Source organism: Agelaius phoeniceus, chromosome 11, assembly GCF_051311805.1.
Source record: "Agelaius phoeniceus isolate bAgePho1 chromosome 11, bAgePho1.hap1, whole genome shotgun sequence".
NCBI classification, from domain to species: domain Eukaryota; kingdom Metazoa; phylum Chordata; class Aves; order Passeriformes; family Icteridae; genus Agelaius; species Agelaius phoeniceus.
In genome coordinates, this window is record NC_135275.1 from 4,993,038 (window position 1) to 5,015,261 (window position 22,224).

At 40.6% G+C, this 22,224-nt stretch overlaps 1 protein-coding gene across 10 annotated transcripts in view; it reads right to left on the reverse strand.

The window, feature by feature from the left end:
* Positions 1-22,224, reverse strand: part of SLC6A11 (solute carrier family 6 member 11) — a 112,714-nt gene that overhangs the window by 52,480 nt on the left and 38,010 nt on the right. For all 10 annotated transcript variants that reach the window (XR_013183808.1, XR_013183807.1, XR_013183809.1 and 7 more), the window contains exon 7: positions 5,450-5,584. Coding sequence is in view for 2 of the 10 variants with exons in the window: in XM_077184266.1 (XP_077040381.1) it covers positions 5,450-5,584 (135 nt within the window). In the remaining 8 variants the exon portion in view is untranslated. The remainder of the gene's footprint in view (positions 1-5,449; positions 5,585-22,224) is intronic.

Consider the following 22,224-nt stretch of genomic DNA (forward strand, 5'->3'; position numbering starts at 1 on the left):
CTCACAAAGCTTTAACCCACCATGGAATGCAAATTGCACAAAGACAAAAGAGTCCAGAACTTTGGGCTGAAGTGAGCCTTGAAGAGAAATTTCATTTATTTAATGCCCAGTAAACATAGCTGGCTGTGGGGCTCAAATACCTCCCTCTCTCCTCATGCAGACCCTGCACCCTCCCTGAAATATTATTGAAACAGGCCTGCAACTAAAGAGGAAAACAAATTCTGCTGGTCAACATGATTTATGTTCTGGCATTAGGGAGTAAATCCACTGAAATGAGTAAACATGGAAACTGGGAACAGGAATCTCCAGGTAGTGTCAGTTGTGCTCCTTGGCAAAAAGCTCCAGAACCAATTTGCAAGAGGTTTATGGAGTGGGGGAGATTCTCCTGATATCTATGGGTTTGAACACTGAATTCTGCATTTCCATAAAATGGAGAGGCATAATATATATTATATATATATATATAAAAAAAAATATATATATAATAAAATAATATATATAATATATATTATATATATTATATATATTATGCATTTCCATAAAATGGAGATGCATTATCTATATCTATATATATATATATATATACATTATAATACAGATATTATAATACAGATATTATAATCCACACCATCACAATCAGAAGTGCCTCTAAATCCATCTTATTACCATTAAAAGTTGCACTAAAGCTGGACCAAAATCTATTTTTAAATAAAACTAGTTGTGCCAAATTCTAGTTTTAAGTCTGAAGAACTAAGCTTCCTCTGTTTCTTGAGAAGGGACTAAAGATTGCACCTATTAGTCTGAAAGCTTTCTTCAAGTATTGAATTAATAATTCTCAACAACCTATTTCAATTTGGGTGGAATGACATTTTTTTCCAACACAAAAATAATTTTCTAAAACCAACAAACACTATATTTGAATTACCTGCATTGGTGTTCACCATCTCTGTTATGGTGCATTTTTTCAATTTTCAACCTATTTCAATTTTGGTGGAATGAAAGTTTTTTCCAACACAAAGCTAATTTTCTAAAACCAACAAACACTACATTTCAATTACCTGCTTTGGTGTTCACCATCTCTGTTATGGTGCATTTTTTCAATTTTCAACATATTTCAATTTGGGTGGAATGACAGTTTTTTCCAAGACAAAGCTAATTTTCTAAAACCAACAAACATTACATTTCAATTACCTGCTTTGGTGTTCACCATCTCTGTTATGGTGCATTTTTTCAATTTTCAACATATTTCAATTTGGGTGGAATGACAGTTTTTTCCAAGACAAAGCTAATTTTCTAAAACCAACAAACACTACATTTCAATTCCCTGCTTTGGTGTTCACCATCTCTTTTATGGCACATTTTTTCCTACTAAAAGGTGTTTAAAATCCAACTGAAGAACAAGAACTTGTCAGGGAAAGTCTCCCTGAGCCTGAGGAGGAATTGTCTCCTTGAAGCATTCCCAAAAGGAATTCCAGCCCCAGATATGAGGGACAGACAGACACAGCCCAAGCCCTCAGTGCTTCCCAGGCTGCTCCCACCAACCCATGAGCTTTGCAGATTGTCATGGCAACACGAATTTCTTTACAAGTGGCACCAGGAGAGTAAATGAGCATGTAAACTCTCCCTGGAGCTGGCAATCATGTCCCTAAAGCTGGCAATAATGTCCCTTAAACTGGCAATAATGTCCCTTAAACTGGCAATAATGTCCCTTAAGCTGGCGTGCCCTCCCTCAATGAGGAACACTAGCGAGGGTGTCAGTGGCACGTGGGAAATCCACAGGCAGGGCAAAATCCTGTTAGGAGCCTCTAGAAAAGCACTGGGCAAGGGAAGGAAGCAGTTCCTGAAGAGCAGCACTGAGCCCTGCTCATACAGAGAGAGCTCAGCTCTGCTGGCACAGCTGGCATTGCTCCCATGCACAGGAGAAGTTTGGGGTGACTGAATTGTGGCCTTGCAGGGCCTGGAGGGGCTGCAGAAAATATGGAGAGAGACTTTTGCCAAGAGATGGAGAGACAGGAGCAGAGGAGATGGATTCACATAGACAGGAGGCAGGGTTGGATGGGATATTGGGGAGGAATTCTTGCCTGTGAGGGAGGTGAGCCCTGGCACAGGGTGTCCAGAGCAGCTGTGGCTGCCCCACCTTTGGAAGTGTCCAAGGTCAGGTTGTGATGCCTCAGGTTTTGGCTTTTATATTTTCAGGTTCTGTGCTGCTTTAGTCTGTGGGTCTGGGTTCATATCAGGGGATGCTGAGCTCTGTGCACAGAGCAGGGACACAAAACAATTCCTGCTCCAGCTGGGCACCAAGGACAAATGATCCAAATCTCAGCCCAGGAGCACAAACACTGTGGGCTGGAGAGAGAAAAACAAGGATGGGACTGCAGGGGCTAAAGCTGGGATGGGACAATGAACTGCAAGATGCAAATGGAGCAGAACTGATCCCAGGGACAGACCCCGTGCCTGGTTGTGCATTTTGGGGCCATTTTGGGGCCATTTTGGTTCATCTTGGGTGCAGCCCTGGCTGGGCTCTTGTGCTGCCCAAGGTGCACCCATTGAGGAGATGCTTTGAATAAATCCCTGCTTTATTCTGTAACTCTGCCCAGCCTCTGTTATAGATCAGCCTGCACAAGGCATCAGTTCAGGGTTTTTTTTTCTGCTATGGGAAGAAAAACCAGAAGGGGGATCTGGATCCATTGACTGTGAAACCAATAAGTTTAAAATTACAAATGCTCAGGAAATACGAGAAGGACAACATGAAATTTTTATGTGCACCTTTGGCAGGAGGACATCAGCTGGACAGGGCTCGGAGCACCCCAGGACAGTGGGAGGTGTCCCTGCCATGGCAGGGGTGGCACTGGGTGATCTGCAGATCCCAAGCACCCCATGCTCCATGCAGACACTGCAGGTGCCACAGCACCAGGGCACTGCTGGGGCAGGCAGGGGGCACCTGCAGCTGCAGCCCCACAGCCAGGGGTGAAACACCAGCTCAAACCGGGCAGAACAAAGCAATGGCACAATAAACACAGCACACAATTCCCTGTGCTGGCCAGATGAGTTTGGGCACCGGGGGCTTAGGCTGGAGCCAGGCTGGATTCTGGATTCACTGCAGGCTGGGCCTGTTGGGAGGTGCTAACAAACCTCTGGGAGAATCCTGCCCTTCCCTCAGTGCCAGGGCTCATTTCTCTGCTGACCTGGGGCCAGCCCTGCTGCAGGTGCAGGTGGAATCCTGCAGCCAGCACTGCCAGCACTGCCACAGCCCTTCCACTTCCACCCCTGCTGACACACAACACAAACATTGAAGACACCACATGATCAAATTGTCATCTAAAATTTTCAATCTTTTAAAAGAATATTTTTCTTTTTTTTTTTTTTTTGTTTGGTTTGGTTTTCTGCCTGTTTGGGTTTTTTAATGGAGTTTTTTTGGTTTCTTTATGGTGTGTTTTTTTTTGGTTGGTTGGTTGGTTTGGGTTTTTTTCTTTTGCTTTTTTTTGTTTTTTGGGGTTTTGTTTGTTTGTTTTTTGGTTTTTTTGAGTTTTTTTTTCCTGTAGAAATATTACTTTTTTAAAGCAAACATCACAAATATTTCAGATGCCCCGAGGAAATTCCCTGAAGGAGCCCCTCTATTGTCTTATATTTAATTTTATTTTATTTTTTATTTAAACAAAAACATGTCTTAAGTAAGCAGAGATTTTAAAAAATTATGCTGCCACATCTTCAGTAAGCAGATTTAAAAAAATTCATTTTGACAAATATTCCCAAATTCCTTTCTGTCTGCTTCTCAGGATCCATTTAATAATGTAATAGCCTCAGGAGAAACACTGTACAATGTCTTTTACAGTGCCAAAGCAGATCAGTAAAATGCTGTCTGCAACCTGTCAGGTTCTACAGAGATTGTGTCACTTTGCCCCTTCAACATCACACAAATGATGGACAATAACTGTTCTATTGTAATCCTCTGTCACTGGAATTTTTTTTTTAAAAAAGCACAAACTTAATCCATGATTTCCATGTTCTGCTCTACGTTGGAAACAACAAACCAGGCAGATTTCCTGGTTTGAGCACTTCATTCCTCCTTGGTTACATATTCTGCTGTAAAGACAGCAATCATCTGAATGAATAATTTCTCTGTCAATTCTGCCTGAGATTTAGATTTGGAAGGAGCAAAGAACCAAAAAATGGCTAAATCCCAGTTAAATTCATTCCCCCTGAACTGGTGACAACGCTCTTGTCCCTCAGTGGCAACTGCAACAGGCTCTGCAAATCCTCATTTCTCAACCAAAGTATTTCCAATTTAAAAACTGATCTGTTCCAGCACACAGCATGGCTTTACAGCCCTATCCCAAATTCCACATCTCCAGTGAGGAGCTGGGTAACTTTCATTGATTTACTTCTTTGCCAACTATTTTTTCCTCCTTGTTCTAATCAATTAAAAAAATAAACTCATGGGATGGACACGGTCCTGCTCTGAGCCTTAAATTGGGTGGAAAGGATGGAGTAGCCAGCTAATGGTTGTCATTTATTTTATTCTTTGCCAGCTATTTTTTCCTCCTTTTTTCAAATCAAAAGTTGCATTTAGCAGAGGGCAGTCAGCAGACACATCCATGTGATGGCACTGAAGGCCTTGCACCTGAGTATCTGCAATATCTCCTTGCATTTCCTTCCTTCTGTACACTGCTGTGCAGCACACCCACTGCTTCCTGCACATCCCACGTGTCTGGAACGTTCTACCTGAGCAGACACTGGGATGTGGCAGAGGCAGATTCCTTCCCAGGCTGTGCTGGGAGCATTTCCTCCCTCATCTCCATCAAATAACAGCCAACACCATTCATTTCTGCAGCCAAGGGAGGCCAGGCTAAGAGAGGGGTTGGATTAAGCTCTTTTCTGAGCCAGAAACTGAGAGGTGTTTAAAGAACTTTTATTCCATTGTCAGTCTTATGAGAAGGGTGAGGCAGATATTATAGTACAGATATTATAATACAGGTGTTATAATCCACACCATCACAATCAGAAGCTATTTCTTAGTTACAAAACACTGTAAGCATTTCTTGGCTATCAGCTTTTTGCCACACCATGCTGTAGATGCCTTAAAGCCAATAATCTAAAATTGCCCCATTGGGTCCCACTACAATGCATCTTTCACAGTTCTATTTCTCCAAAGTATCCAGTTTAATTTGCAAGGCCATTCTTTGAAACTTGTTTCTAGTTCCATTTGTCTCTCAGCACTATCTGTCCTGCTCCATGGCACTTCTCAGTCAGCATCTCTTATCTCCAGGTTTGCACACAGATGCACACACTGTGCACACATTCTGCCAGGCTTGGAGAATCCCCAACAAATTCATTTCCCAAAGGGATCTGTGCAATCCCCCGGCACTCCCCTGTGTTCAGACTTCAAACCCAAGGGCTCCTGCAGATTTTCCCAGGCAGAAAGGCAGACAGAGATGCAGCCATGTCCTACCTGTGGGTCGGAGAGCCGGGAGATGTCGGGGTAAAGGTAGAACTTGATGCCCTCGGAGGCGCCGGGTAACGTCACGCCCCGGATCAGGAGGATCATCAGCATGATGTAGGGGAACGTGGCTGTCACATACACCACCTGGGGAGGGAACAAACAGCACAAAAGGATGGTGTGAATTCTGGCAGCTCTGTGAAGTTTCTTCCAGCTGCAGCAAAACCAGCTTCTTTTCACATCCACGGGAGGAAAAGTGCTTTGGGTGCCTTTGTGCAGGTGGTGTCGTGTCGGGGTCTCCAGCTGCTCACAGTGACCCCAAGAGATGTTAAAAGTCTCTTTTCCCTTCTTCCCTTGAAGAAGGAGTCAGAGCTCTTCAGTTCTCGGTCTCAAGGTTGTTTATTGTTTCTTATCTATAAAATTCTTTCTCCTGCCCTGACGAGGTCCATTCAGCAGGACAGACAGAGGCACTCTGCCTGCCCCTGGGGTGGTGTTATCTTTTTACACTAAAAATTACACATACAATATTTACAATAACTTCCCAATACCTGTCATCTATGTTAGACAGTGAGCTTCTAATCTAAACCAATCCCAAAGTGCCACCATCACAGCAGAAGATGGAGGCCAAGAAGAAGGAGAAGGAGAAAGGCTGGACACACCCAGATCCCTCCATCTTGCTCCCCTGAACCCCCATTCTAAAAACCCCAAAATCTACTTTTTCATCTTGTGATAAATTCACTGTCATTCTACCGAATTTGTCATGGCTTGCAGATCTTCATCTAAGGTTGGTAATTTGCTCCACGGGTCACAATCAAACCCACAGGGGCATTTTGAGCTCTTTGCCAGGGTCTCTGGGACCCCTGGCAGGGTTTGAGCCCTCCAGGACAGCCAGAGGGGGGATGTCCTGGGTCCTGACAATTTTTGTCCCCCAACCACATTCCCTTCTAAACTCCTCAGGGTTTGTGGGAGATGTCAGCACTTTTTTGTAGAGAATTAAGTTCTCTGTAAGTGTATTTCCAAACACATGATAACAAGTAATTAATTACATCTTTTATAACAATACAAGCAATGGGTTATCAGTCACCCCAGAATTACTAAACTGATTTCCCTTCAGACTGCTCTGCCTGCATGTCTGGGTTTCAGGAATAAGCATTTCATCAAACCCAAAGGTTAAATTCTATCCATATCTCCTTGGGATTTGATAGACAACCCTTATCTTACAAAGAACCTTCAGGCAAAATGTCTGAGGTGCTGAACCCCCGCAATTTCTGTTTTCACATACATGGCCACACATTCTTTTTTCCAGAAACCAATTTGTTCTCTGCATGGGGGGAAACAGGAAATCTGCAAGAAGTCACATTTTCCAAAGGAAAAATGGAGCAGAATTGGTCCTGTTCCACAATCTCAACCTGAGAGCAGCACATGGCTCCTCAAACTCAGAGAAGGATTAAATCATAAATTCCATTCCACTATCAATATTTTCCTTATGTGATAACCATCTCTCTATATATTTAACTCTACATAATTTCCTGTGGCCATTTCCACCTGTGTTCCTCTTACACCTGCCATGCATCAGTCAAAATCAGTTCAGCTGCAAGAATGGGAAAAAAATCATTTGGTGAAAAATACAACCTCAAAAAATGTGTGTTTTAAACTGAGGAGTCCAATATTTGTCTCCTATGGAAATGAAAGGGAGACATCAAAGAATGACCTGTGACAGGATTCTCAGACTTATTTTTGTAATTAATGAACAGAAATTGGATTTTCAGCCTATTTAACTCCAAACATGAACTGACCTCATGTGCCTTATCAGGTACCCTCAAAAATGGAGGAACTCCTTTACTTCAGCAGGGAGTGCACTGTGCCCAGAGAGAGCCATTAATTCCCATTTTGTGCCCTTCCCCAGGAGCTCCTGAGGTGAGGCAGGATGGGGAATTTAGGAATCAGTTGATTCCACTATTGGCATCATCATCATCAACACATCTGTCAAAATCAGTTCAGCTGCTGAATGGGAAAAAAATCATTTGGTGAAAAAATACAACATCCAAAAATGTGTGTTTTAAACTGAGGAGTCCAATGTCTGTCTCCTATGGAAATGAAAGGGAGACATCAAAGAATGACCCGTGAAAGGATTCTCAGACTTATTTTTGTAATTAATGAACAGAAATTGGATTTTCAGCCTATTTAACTCCAAACATGCACTGATCTCATGTGCCTTATCAGGTACCCTCAAAAATGGAGGAACTCCTTTACTTCAGCAGGGAGTGCACTGTGCCCAGAGAGAGCCATTAATTCCCATTTTGTGCCCTTCCCCAGGAGCTCCTGAGGTGAGGCAGGATGGGGAATTTAGGAATCAGTGCCACTATTAGCATCATCATCACATCTGTGGGGCATTAAAAGTTTCCCAAATTGTTTTCTTTTCTTTCAACACATCGAACCTCTCTGAATATCAATGTGAACACAACTGTTTCTAATTACACCACATCCTGTTTTAATTGACTTTAATTGCTTGCGATGTTAATTTGCATCCCAATGCTCAAAATGCTTTTTTTAAACCCTTGTCAGAGCCATGCCAATGTTTAAGCAGTTGGAAACAAAATAAAAATTTCTGGCAGGCGAGTTTTTGCACCAAGTTCTCCTCTCACAATGTGCTTGAAAGAAAAATTGACAATGATATTTAGACATACAAGTAGGTGGAGATGCACCCAATAACTCTGAACTACCCTTGGGTGCTTAACTGAAAGTACATTGGAACCAAAGATCCTGAAAATTGATATTTTATTGGCTGCCACGAGCTTTAAGTATCAAAGAATAGGAAATAAATTGAGTAGCAAGGACTGGAAATTTAAATACCAAAACCTTAAAGAGGTTTAGATGTCACTCAAGGTTAATATATAGATAGTCAGGTACCTATGAAATCATTTCATGAGTGAGGCACCATAAAGATTTTGAGAACTGAGCTGGATTTCAGTTTTATCTTTTCATACCCGAATATCTCAACAGCACAGATGTGTGCCTGTGCTCCAATTTGTCCCTGGGACTGCTGAACTTCTTGTCCTAAATGAAAAGGTGTTTTTGGGAGCACTGCAGGCACACCATGCTGCAGGGTGAGGGGATCTGGATTTGAGGATAAGTAGGAGATGTTGAGGATAAGTAGGAGACATTGAGGATAACCCTGCTGAGAATAAGGAGGAAGATTTCCATGCAGTGAAATGGTGGAGCCCCAGTGGAGATCTCCAAGCCCCAAATCAGATTTCTTTGGCCAAAACTCCTGCAGACCACAGCAGCCTGAAGCTGTGAACCTTCCCCCTTTGCTGGGCTCTTGTTAAGGACACATCACCAGAATTCCTGAACTAAATATCATTGGAGGCCAGGAAGGTGATGGAATTCTCCCCTGCACGCTGCAATGTTCTTGTTTGCACTATAAGGAACTGCAAGTGTTTTATAAATGGGATGAAATTTATCTTGATGCTGCAGGAGATTACTGGCTTGCTAGTAATGAAGAAACATGAAGAAACATGAAGAATATCAATGCAGGAATTGCCAGAGATTTGCCAGAACTTGCCATTTAAATGTTTATGGAAAACCAGATCTGCCCCCATGCCCTGCTCATCCTTATTTTTCACAGAGTGTTTTAATTCTGGTGTAATTTAACTTTATTTATTCATTTATTTATTTGAAACCATGAGCATGGAGAACCAGAGTGAAACCCCAACTGTGCCCACACTGCCCTACACCCCTGAGTGGAGAAACTGCTCAGGATCCAAAATTTCACCCAGTGATGCAAGAAGGAAAAGAGTCATTTTTTATCCAGGGGAACAAATTGGCACAAATAGAGAAATATAATTATCATACCCCTGTCTGGCAGCTCTGCTGAGTAGCCACACCCAGGAACCAGCAATTTGGGCAGGAATTCCATCAAAAGATTTTTTAAAAAAAGTTTTTAAATGGTCCCACAAGCCACAAGTCAAACCAGAATTGGCCTCACTGATATTTGCCAGTTTCACAAATTCTGATTTCCTGGATGGTACCAGCATACCTAGATGATAAACAAGATAAAAGATTCTCTTTTTCAACTGCCATGGGATAGTGTGAAATATTTCATGCAGCATTGTTGGGAAAAAAGGCTTTTGTTCATCTGACTGTACAGCATCTATAGAGCTACAACTGAAAAGGGAGATTTTCCACATTAATTGGATTTACAAGTAAAATGGCATAAAGGAATGACAGCAGATTCACAAGGTTTTTAAAAGGATGTCAAAAGGGAGAAAACATTCGACGTCCACCGACATTTTAAAGGTAAAATTTCATATATTTCATTTCAAAGAAACACCCCCAAAAACCCAAAAGAACAGCAGGTAAGTGGATTTGAGTAAGTGGAATGAGGGGAGGGGTTAGAATCAGCACAATGGCTGATTTTTCCATTTTCCCTGTGTGTTTCATGGATTTATTCAGGATTATCTTCTGTTTGTCATCTTGGTTTATCCACAGAGGGAATCTTGCACCAGAATCATTCTGGTAAACCGACCTTAACCAGATTGCCTATGAACTGCAGAATTCCTTCTAAATTACCCCTGAATCATGTGTGAGAGCAGGAATAAATTCAAACCCCAACAGCTAAGAAAATGTAATGAGGTTTGAGGTCTGAGAAATAAGGATCCAAAAGTCAAAATCCATTGGGAATGAAAATTCAACGAGATGAGAAAAGAGGGGCCAGGAGAGGACACGGGGTGAAGGGATGGGAGAAGCTGAGTGATCACAGGAAGCAGAAGTTTCCACATGAAATAATAAGTGCAGAAAGGAATAATTCCAGCACCACAGCACACTGAGGTCATTGCCTGGGACACAGAAAAATCACTACCTGGCAGAGCTGTGCAAGCCCAGATATTTTTTCCCACACGGTGGTGAAGGCAATAAATAAATAAATGAAAGTCTGAGCCCTGCTGGAATGGTTTCCTTCACAATTAAATGAAAACTTCACTCCAAAATTCATTGAGTCAATAAAAAAAACCAAACAACCAAAAAGCAAAAAACCAAATCAAAATGTTCTGCTTAATTTTGCTTTGGCATTCTTTTAACTGAATGGGCAGAAGGAAGTTCTCTCTTGAATTAAAAATGCTTTAACAAGCCCAAGTTGTTATTTAAAAGCCTTAATCCCACATTAAAAAATGGGTGAAAAAACCTATTTTCCATATATTTTACAGCACAAATTATTCTTTACATTGGGTCTGACTTTAGAGACTTTTCAGCGCTTCCCAAATTCCATTTCAAATATTCTGTTTTCATGAAACCGCCTGCCTGTGGCCCAAAGTTCCCAAAGAAAGAGAAGTTATGGTGGAAGGCTGAATCCAAAATGCTCGATTGGAAACCCAGGCATGCAGCTAAAATTGGGAACCAAGGGCAGACAATATCCATGCACAGCAGCAGCTCATTTTCCCAGCTGAATTGAGTGAACAATTCTCTTCCATGATGAGCTCCTGCTCCCCATAAATATTCCTAAAGCAGCAGCAAGTTTTCTAAATATGTGTAATTTCCCAGCTCCTTCCAACAGCTGGGTTTGCTTCCAGCTTGCCCAGGAGCATTAAAATCAAGATCTGTCTTCTTTCTGCTAAAGTTGCTCTTCAGGCTTGGTAGTTCTTTTGATGAGGTCTACAGATCTCCTACTTAATAAGAAAAAATATCAGATTTCCTGCTATTTGAGTAAAAATTCTCTTATTACCAGATTCTGCCTCAAAACAGTCATTTTTAAGACTACCAAGAACAGAATATGCAGTCAAAAATCCCAGTCATGGACAGCAGGACACACAAAAGTACCCATAGAAAATGTAGAAGCAGTGAACTTTATCCCATTATTGGAATCATTTATATGAGCACCTGCATTTAAACACCGTAATAAATTGAATTTTAAAATAAATAAATAGTAACGGCAAATAAGTTTATTAATAATAAATTATTAAGAATAAATAAATAAATAAATAAATAATGGCACATGCAGATAACCAGATTAATTCTTGATATATGCACAGCCTAATCAGTGACAAATAATGTGCCAACCACTTCAAAAAAAGGGGGAGTGATCATAAATAATGGGCTGGATCCTGAAAAAATGACTTGAAGTCACAATTCCTTTTATTTCAAGGATTCATTCCAGCCTGAATAAGCCTTGGGCAAGTTCATAGAATTAAAATTTACACATTGAACAAATCAGTTCAGATTGTGGTGACTGCTCTGAAGGGTTTTTACACGTTCACTAGTGAATCCACACTAAAAAGGATCAGCCTGCACTAAATGTTTCATTTGAAATGGAATTTCAAACGAGATGAAAATGTTTCTTTCATGTTATTGCATTTTTGCTGCCATTAAATTCGAGAAAGAAAAGCATTTATCTGTTTCATGGATCGATATCTACAGTAAATACAACTCAGGAGCTCGGTGCCCTCTCCCAGTGCTTCCTCAAGCTCCAAAATTACATTTCCCACATTCAACATTAATCCTCCACTCACCAACTGTTCTTAGAAGAGTTATGATGAAAAAACTGAAGGCTGCAGCAAGCCTCAACACCAACAGTCCCAAAACTGTTCTCTCCATGTGTTGGGAAGCGTGTTCCTCACGTTGAGAACGTGCTGTCAGCACAGTGCTGTGACAAAAACCCCAACAGTTGTAAACCCTGCCCAAAATAGCTCTGGGAAGCAGGGGAAGGGCTGGCCTGGAATTTCTCAAAGGCAGAAATCCGTGAGCATAAAGGAGCTCTACCATTTGGCAATTTCCCAGTGGAAATACAAAAGCAGAATCCCAATGCTAAAATGGTGGTGTTATTGTCCCTAATATTTTCCAAAGACCTAGAATGTCTTTGTTAGAGTGGGTTTTTTCTTAAAAAAAGCAGTGGCTGTTTTGGGGTTGGAGGAGTATTTACCCAGAAAAAAATTCTTGATTGAAGTTTATTATTTTATCTCCACCATTAATGGTGCTGATAAATCAGTGAAACAATGGCATCCTCTAACTGTAATTTGATTTTTTCCTTAACGTTCAGGGGCACAAAGAGGAAGAGCTGCCCTCTGGTTGTGGGGAGGTGCTGTGCTGGAATTTCTCAAAGGCAGAAAGTTGCAGAAAACCTTGAGCAAAACGAGCCCTTCCACTTGGCAAGCAGACCCAGCTCTCCCAGTGGAAATACAAAAGCAGATTCCATTGCTGAAACCGTGGTGTTATTGTCCCTGGCACCTGGAATAGCTTGCTTTAAAAGCAGTGGATGTTTTGGGTTTTGTGGGGTTTTTACCCAGACAAGAAGATTGATTGAAGTTTATTATTTTATCTCCACCATAACTGGTTATGATAAACCAGTGCAATAACAGCACCCTATAAGTGTATATTCATTTTTTGTTTTAATTCAAGGGCACATCTTTCTTTAAAAGCCCTGGATGTTTTGGGTTTTGTGAGGTTTTTACCCAGAAAAGAAGATTGATTGAAGTTTATTACTTTAACTCTTGACTGAAGTTTATTATTTTATCTCCACCATAAATGATAAACCAGTGAAATAATGGCATCCTATAGCTATAATGGGATTTTTTTGTGCAACATTCAAGGGCACAAAGAGGAACACCTGCCCCCAGGTTGTGGGGGAGGTCTGTGCTGGAATTTCTCAAACACAAAACAAGCACTACAATCTGGCCAGCAGACACAGCTCTCCCAGTGGAAATACAAAAGCAGAATCCCAGTGCTAAAATCGTGCTGTTATTGTCTCTGGCACCTGGAATATCCTTGGTGGAGGTTTTTTCTTTAAAAGCAGTGGATGTTTTGGGTTTTGTGAGGTTTTTACCCAGAAAAGAAAACTGATTGAAGTTTATTATTTTATCTCCGCCATAACTGGTTCTGGTAAACCAGTGCAATAACAGCATCCTATAAGTGTATATTCATTTTTTGTTTTAATTCAAGGGCACATCTTTCTTTAAAAGCAGTGGATGTTTGGGTTTTGTGGGGTTTTTACCCAGAAAAGAAGATTGATTGAAGAAGTTTATTACTTAGCTCTTGACTGAAGTTTATTATTTTATCTCCACCATAAGTGGTTCTGGTAAACCAGTGCAATAACAGCATCCTATTCATTTTTAGTTTTAATTCAAGGGCACATCTTTCTTTAAAAGCCCTGGATGTTTTGGGTTTTGTGGGGTTTTTACCCAGACAAGAAGATTGATTGAAGTTTATTATTTTATCTCCACCATAACTGGTTCTGCTAAACCAGTGCAATAACAGCATCCTATAAGTGTATATTCATTTTTTGTTTTAATTCAAGGGCACATCTTTAAAAGCCGTGGATGTTTTGAGTTTTGTGGGGTTTTTACCCAGAAAAGAAGATTGATTGAAGTTTATTACTTTAGCTCTTGACTGAAGTTTATTATTTTATCTCCACCATAAATGATAAACCAGTGAAATAATGGCATCCTATAGCTATAATGGGATTTTTTTGTGCAACATTCAAGGGCACAAAGAGGAACACCTGCCCCCTGCTTGTGGGGAAGGTCTGTGCTGGAATTTCTCAAACACAAAACAAGCACTACAATCTGGCCAGCAGACCCAGCTCTCCCAGTGGAAATACAAAAGCAGAATCCCAGTGCTAAAATCGTGCTGTTATTGTCCCTGGCACCTGGAATATCCTTGGTGGAGGTTTTTTCTTTAAAAGCAGTGGATGTTTTGGGTTTTGTGAGGTTTTTACCCAGACAGGAAAACTGATTGAAGTTTATTATTTTATCTCCACCATAACTGGTTCTGATAAACCAGTGCAATAACAGCATCCTATAAGTGTATATGCATTTTTTGTTTTAATTCAAGGGCACATCTTTCTCTAAAAGCAGTGGATGTTTTGGGTTTTGTGGGGTTTTTACCCAGAAAAGAAAACTGATTGAAGTTTATTATTTTATCTCCACCATAACTGGTTCTGATAAACCAGTGCAATAACAACATTCTATAAGTGTATATTCATTTTTTGTTTTAATTCAAGGGCATATCTTTCTTTAAAAGCCATGGATGTTTTGGGTTTTGTGGGGTTTTTACCCAGACAAGAAGACTGATTGACGTTTATTACTTTAACTCTTGACTGAAGTTTATTATTTTATCTCCAGCATTAATGGTGCTGATAAGCCAATGGAATAATGGCATCCTATAGCTATAATGTGATTTTTTTGTTCAACATTCAGGGGCACAAAGAGGAAGAGCTGCCCCCTGCTCTGGTTGTGGGCAGGGAGAGGAAGACTGATGGGGAGGAAGCAAATTTCAGCATCTTGGCTGAGCTCATCACTGCAAGCCAAGTGTTTATGTAGAGCTCCCATCAAGGAGGGAATTTGCAGAGCCACAAATATCTCAGAATTAAAGACTTCTGTTTAATCAAGTAAAAGTCAGCTTTAAGAATCAATCAGGAAGAATTTTAAATATAAATTAGGACTAATTAATCAACTGAGGGTTGGGTGGTTTTTTTCCCATTTTGTAAAGGTGTTTAAAATGTACAAGCTTTTCTAAAACAAAGCTGCTCCTTTCCAGAACCTTCTAGGATTTTCAGAGCTCTCAATGCCACCTAGTTTACCTTTGCAGACAAACCTGATACTGTGACTTACACATATACCCAGAAGTTTGCATTTTGCTTAAAAAAAATATGTACTATGGGATGACTATTCCTCATAGCACCCCCATTTCTATGAAAATAATTCAGAATTATCCCACAGCAGCACCTGAATTTCCAGCTGTGTAATTGATTTTACACAGGCAGAAATAGGGAGTCAATAAGGCATTAAATGAATTGGAATTTTGACTTATTCTAGACAGACCTGCCAGTTCTCACTCCTCAGGTCCTGACCCATCATAAAATTGTTTAACCTTCAGCTGAAATGTTTAACCTTTAGCTAGAGATGCAGAGCAGGAGGTGATTTTTCCTGTCACTTCAAAATCTGTAAGATCTTAAATGTGCATTGGAATGGACTCAAGATTTTTGTCCAACTCCTTCTCCTGATTCAGGATTTGTTTGCTCTCTGACTCTTCCTGCAAAACATAAAACTGAGTTTCCTGAAGGAGTGTTGTCCTCCTCATGGAATTATTATGGATTATATCATGGATTTTATATGATAATTTTATATATATATAAAATTTATATATATATAAATTTTATATATATGATTTTATATATATAATTATATATAATTATATGTAATTGTATATATAATTATATAGATTCAATTATGTATATAATATATATTTATATATAATACATATTTATATATGTTTATAATATAATTTATAATACATTATATCTAATCAACATATTAATTAGATATAATACATTATATCTAATTAATATATTAATAAGATATAATTTATTAAATTATAAATTATAAAGTCTATAAATTTATAAATTATAATTTATGTATTTTATAATATATTTTTATATATAATTATATATAGTAGATATAATTATATATAAAGATATAAAGATATATATATCTTATATATAAGTATATATATTATATATATAAGTATATATATTATATTATATATAAAAATATATAATATTTTATATATATATATAAATATATATAATATTATTATATTATATCATGGGTTCCCTTAAATGATTTGTTTCAGTGAATCCACATTTTCCAATAAAATCAGGATTTCCCTGAGCATTCCTTATCATCTCCAGCTTAGATTTCTGCTTGATTTCCTCACCTTCTTTAAAAAAAAAAATTCAAAAAAACCCAAAACAAACAGCACAAAACCACACTCCCAAATGAAAATTAGCACTGAGGTAAAAAATAATGCTGGATGAAATCTGGGAAGTGGAGGCAATGCTATGACCAAAGGGTGGTAGGGGAGGTTTTCCAGCCAGAGAAAGGTAAAAAAGGTGACCTCAAAAGGGAAAAGGTGCCAGCTGGAAAAGATCAATATGTCAGCCAGACTCTGCTGTCACCAAATAAATGCATGACATTTCAAATAATTGCAAATATTAAAAATACAGAACATTAATTCAATAGTAAGAACATTTTTCCCTAGAATTTTGCACCAAAATGAATCATAGGTGAGATTTTGTTTGAAAATGATCCTATCAATCCTCCAAGAACTCCAGCAGGTTTGGTAATGGCCATCTCTAAATCTAGCAGTCACTTCTGCAGTTTTCTGGGCACCACAGCACTATTTAATGTGTTACACTGTAAATAATGTAAACTATTTATTTATTTGTGCAGTAAAAGCTGGGGGAAAAAAAGATTTGTAAACTGACAGGCGAAGATATTTTATAGCACAGCCTCACTTTTTTGTCTTTTGATGGTTTTTGTAATCAAGATGTTGAAGGAAAAGGGTCAGGGTTAGGGTTATGGTTAGGGTTAGGGTCAGGGTCAGGGTTAGGGTCAGGGTTAGGGTTAGGGGAGATTTCTGCTCTGGTTTCTGCTCTCTGGGAATGGGACAGGAGCCAGGGAGGGGCTGGGGCTGGCCTGGGGGGTCAGGGTGGCACTCAGGGGAAGGTTCTGCCCTAGAGGGTGCTGGCACTGCCCAGGTCCCCAGGGAATGGTGACATTGCCCAGGCTGCCAGAGCTCCAGGAGAGTTTGGCCAGCGCTGCCAGGGCTGCCCAGGGTGGGATTGCTGGGGGTCTGTGCAGGGCCAGGAGTGGGGCTGGATGATCCCTGGGGGCCTCTCCTAACTCAGGATATTCCCTGATTCCATGGACTGTCCTGTCCCCTCCAACCAAGCCACAAAAACCATACCTGGCAGACCTTGATCTTTTCCTGGGTGATAAATTGGGACAGTGCTCACAGGGGTCCCAGGATGAGGGGAGAGACGAGGATCTGACTCCATGTTTCAAAGGCTGATTTATTATTTTATGATATATATTATATTAAAACTATACTAAAGGAATAGAAGAAATGATTTCATCAGAAGGCTGGCTAAGAATAGAAAAAGAAAGAATGATAACAAAGGCTTGTGGTTCAGACTCTCTGTCCAAGCCAGCTGACTGTGATGGCCATTAATTAGAAACAACCAACATGGGCCATTAATTAGATTGGCCATTAATTAGACTGTGATTGGCCATTAATTAGAAACAACCAACATCAAAGATCTACTTGATCCACCTGTGGCATTCCACAGCAGCAGATAACCATTGGTTACATTCTGTTCCTGAGGCCTCTCAGCTTCTCAGGATAGAAAATCCTAAGGAAAGGATTTTTCATAAAATGTGTCTGTGCCAATAAATCTGTTAAACTGACAGGGCCTGTCTTGGAATGTTCTATTTCTCTGTAATGATTATAGGGCATGGAAATTTAGTATAATTCAGGTTGTGAATTATAGGAAAGGCATTTGAATGGCATATAGAGCATTTCACTGCTCAAATCAGAAGGAAAAGATCAGGACTGGCTGAATTTGGAGTATCTCCAAATACAAAAACTCTGTAACCTCTCTGGGCACCTGTTCCAGCATCTGAGCATCCTCAGAGTGAAAAAGTGATTCTGTGATCCTATTGGGAGTCCAGGACTTTTGCAGGAGAAGAAAGAGCTCCCATTTCTTTGGGGACAGGTGTGTTTGTGTGCCCCCAGCACGACAGCCCAGCTCCTGCCAGCCCCTGAGCCACAGGAGCTCCTATCTCCATGGTGACAGCTGGGAGATGGATGCACCACGAAGCATTTACAGCACTCCTTGTGCATTAAATATAATAACAATTGGTAAAAGTACAATAAAGAGCCTCAGCACTCAGACTAACAAGCATCCTTATCATCCTGACCCTGATTCTCCACATTTCCCTTCCCTGTGGGTACTCCACCCCCTAAAGCAGTTAGTCACACCTTGCTGAGGGTTTATTGCTCTCTAAAGCTTCCCCTCCAAGCAGCCTCTCAGTGCTGCTGCTCAATCACCTCAAGGCTGCCTTGTAGGACACCAGTCTGGCAGTGCTGCGATTAATTTGTGGGTTGGAGAAGAAAAGGTGATGTGATGCATAGGGAAAATGAGGGATCACACCATAAAACCCTGAAGAGAGGCTGAGTGAGGGGTCTGTGACTGCCACAGTCTGATTTTCTCCTGATTTTCTCTCTCAAGGAAAGGCTTTGATCTCTCAGCTCTCCCTTCAAGCCCTCAGCTCAGCAGAGATCCCCAAGTGGCTGCTCTGGGGATGTAAGGGGCTCTCCCTGGGGAGCACAGAACTCTCCCTGTGCTCACCCTCACAGGAATAGTGGATTTGTCTTTCCAAACCAGCTGTGGGTCTGCTGGGGGATAAAACCAGCACTGAGAGATAAAAGAAACAATAGGAAGGATTTCACTGATTGATGAATGGAAAAAGATATTTGCCTTAACAAATAAACTGTAGGTTTGCTGATAAATGAAAAATTGAAAAATGAAAGAAACAACGGGGAAGAAAACCCCCTAAATTCCACAAAAATTAAAAATGAAAAGGGAGGGTTATACATTAGAGAGAAATCTCTGGTATCAGGTGTTCTGGGAAGTCTGAACCTCTCAAGTACCTCAGCCAAGGGGGAAAGAGAGAAGGGAAATGGAAAATTGGGATTGAAAGGAGGCTGTGTCCTCCAAAAATGTGAGAGACCCCAGGGGATGCCCCATGGCCTCTCCCTTTATTGGAATAAAGCCAAAAAAGAACTCCTCTTTCTTCTTTTTTGGACACAAATCTCTGGTGTTTGTGGGTTAATTTTCCTGACAATCCCACACTTGGAGCACTGAGATTCCACCCTGAGCAAGGGACACACAAACCAAAGCACAAAAATCCCCCCTGACCTCGAGCGCTGCAATTCCCCCAACCACATTTTACACCCACAGGAAAGAACCCAGAATTTTTTACTCTTTCTGCTTCTATTTCCCAGCAGATGAACATATTCTCTTATTTTAGGGCCACATGCCAGGGATTTTTGCACAACTGGAAATGCCAAGGCCTCAAGAGAGGCTCTACAATGAGAGAGGTCCTCAACAAACACAGAGTTACCCATGTCAGAAATAAAAGCACTGTTCAGGCCTAGTTTTTTTTAAATTAACTTAATTAAGAGCAGTGCCTTACACTTTCCACACCACCCCTATCTACTAATTGTCCAAAGTGTCTGCTTTCCATGACCCAATCCAGCTTGCACAGGATGTTTTGAGTTTCTTCCTCTCTTTTTTTGGAGCTCACAGGTTTTTTTCCATCAGCAGAGTGAATAGCAGGTGCACAGCAGCCAGCTCCCTCCTGGGGATGTGTTTGAGTTCCCAGCCCAGCACCAGCAGCTGCCTGAAGCTGCCTTTGCTGCTCCTGAGGCACTTTATTCATTTATTTATTTCATTAAGCTTTGCCATTCTTGGGAGTGAGTTTGGATCCGAGCCACAGGAGCTGACACTGGGGTGGGATACAGGACTTGAGTTTGTAAATCTCACAAGAACAGCCTTGTAAACAAAACTTGTACTACAAAGACATCTTCACACTGCAGATAGAGCCAGAAATGTGGGCTTGGCTGGCTGCAGCAAGCAGAGCCTGGCAGGAATTTGGGTTAATATAGCCCTGGCATACAGGGTATGGGAATGGAGAGCTAAAATTGCAGTTAAGGAGCCAGCCCTAAAGCTGGAGAGATCAGCAGGAGCTGAGGACAAACAACCTGTGTGGGAATAGGGAATTGGAGCTCTTCTGTTTCATGGGGAAAAATATGAAATTGGAGCAGCATTAGCAAAGTCAGAGCTGTAAATGTTTGTGTATCCCTGTGTGTGCTCCTGCAGAAGAAAAGGTGCAAATAATATTCCAAATACACAAAGCAAGACTGAAGAGAAGCAATATTCATTGCAATTTCTGTGCACTCATACAGACCAGGATGTGGCAACCACAATTTTGGGAAGGGCAGCTTTGGAAACCTCTCAGTTGTAAATCCCAGCCAGCAGCAGTGGAGGAATAATATTTGAACCCTGACATGTGCATCAACAATGATAATAAACAGAAATGTTCTATTTTGGCTATAAATTTTGGGGAAGAGGATGGGTAAGGAAGGGCAGGTTCTGAACCATGAAGACATCATACTCTGAATAAATATATATTAACAAGTATATATTAATAATCTATATTTATTTATTAATTATTTCTATATTTGTTTAAATCAATATAATAAATATATGCTCTGAATAAATGAGTGCAACTGTCACATTTCTAAAGCCTCTTTGCTGGGTCAGTGTAATTTGGATAAGGAGCCTCAATGGTAAAAGAAGCTGAATGTGTTCCCTTTAGCCAACCAGGGCATTTTTCCTCCAGGGATTGCTGTGCTCATCTGTGGCTTTCCCTTGAACTTTCCCTGCATTGCCACAGCAAATATCCCAGCTGGCTTTCCACCCCCTGCCCCTTCTGCTTTAAGTTCACAGCCCAGGTGATTTCTCTGCCCAAAACCTGTCCCACCTGCCTGTGCCCTGAGCTGCCCCTCAGTGCCCTCAAACACTTTTTATTCTCTTCAGCTGTGGAGCAGGGCTTAGACCCACCCTAAATATTCATATAAAAGTGGATTTCCCCCCTAGGGTGCAGCTGGGAAGGACTGAAATCATAAAAACACAATTTTTATTGACGTTTCCTATACTTGAAACCTTCCCCAGCAGCCAAACAGGTCGGGAAAACCAACAAAAAGCACAAAAATCAATTTTTTTTTTTTTTTAACAAACCCAAGGTGTCCTTAAATGCTCAGAGCACAGGAGAGTGGAGAAAAAATGAGTTTAGAAACCTCAGGGAGAGGAGGAGGAGAGCAGGAACTCTGCATGCATCTCATGAATGTTCTACTTTCCCCCTTTGAATGCAGACATCAGCCTTGGCCAAAGCCTCACCATGAAGGGCCATTCTTTGCTGTTACTTCAGCCTGAGACAAAAGACACTTCAGCAGATACAATCCTTGCTGCCCAGTTCCTTTTCCTGGGCTCTTACAATGGGCCCTAGTTCTTTCTTTTTTTTCTTTTTATTTATTTTTTTTTTCCTTCCACACATCTTTCTCTCTTTTTTTTTTTTTTTAATTTTTTTGTTTCTGTCCTTTTGCTCCTTCTTTCTGCCTCATTGAATCCATTAAGGCCTTTAGATGGGCTGCTATTGAGAAATAAATTTTCTTTGGGACTAGTGACTGAGTCTTAACTGCTGGCATGCAAGGCTTTAACTCCTGAGGGGAGGGAAAATGATGGGTAAAATATAGAAAAAACTATTTCTGAGAGTCTGGGCTCTTCAAGCACACTGGTGACCCAGCAGAGCCTTGCTCCTCAAGGAAAAGGAATCACCTCATGCCAGGAATTTTCCCACTTCTCTCATGCATTAATCTTGACACACTGAGCTCCCTTTCTGCTGGTATTTCCCAGCAGATGAATATATTCTCTTATTTTAGTGAGTGATTTTTGTGCACTGGAAATGACAAGGCCTCAAGAGAGGCTCTGCTATAAGAGAGGTCCTCAATTAACACAAAATTACCCCCAGGCAAATATTTTTTGGTCAAGCCTATTTTTAAAAAATATTTTAATTTTTTTTTATTGTTTTCCATCACTGAATTGTTAGCCCAGCTCCATAAGTGTAAATCTAGTGCTTGTGCATGCAGAAACAGAAATCCAAATCTCACTTGATTTTCTTCCTCAGCTTATATCCCAGAAGTAGCCAAAGACATATTAGCCCCCCTTATTAGGGGTTTTTTCTGCTTTGTGACACAGGGACTGGAGACAGCTCCAGAAATTCTGTGACTTTTTCTGGCTGCTGTTTCAGCCTGGCTGCAAACCTTTGGGCAGAATAGAGAGACTCCAAGCCTTGCAGAGAGGTAAACAATTAAAATTAACCAGCTTTAAGCTT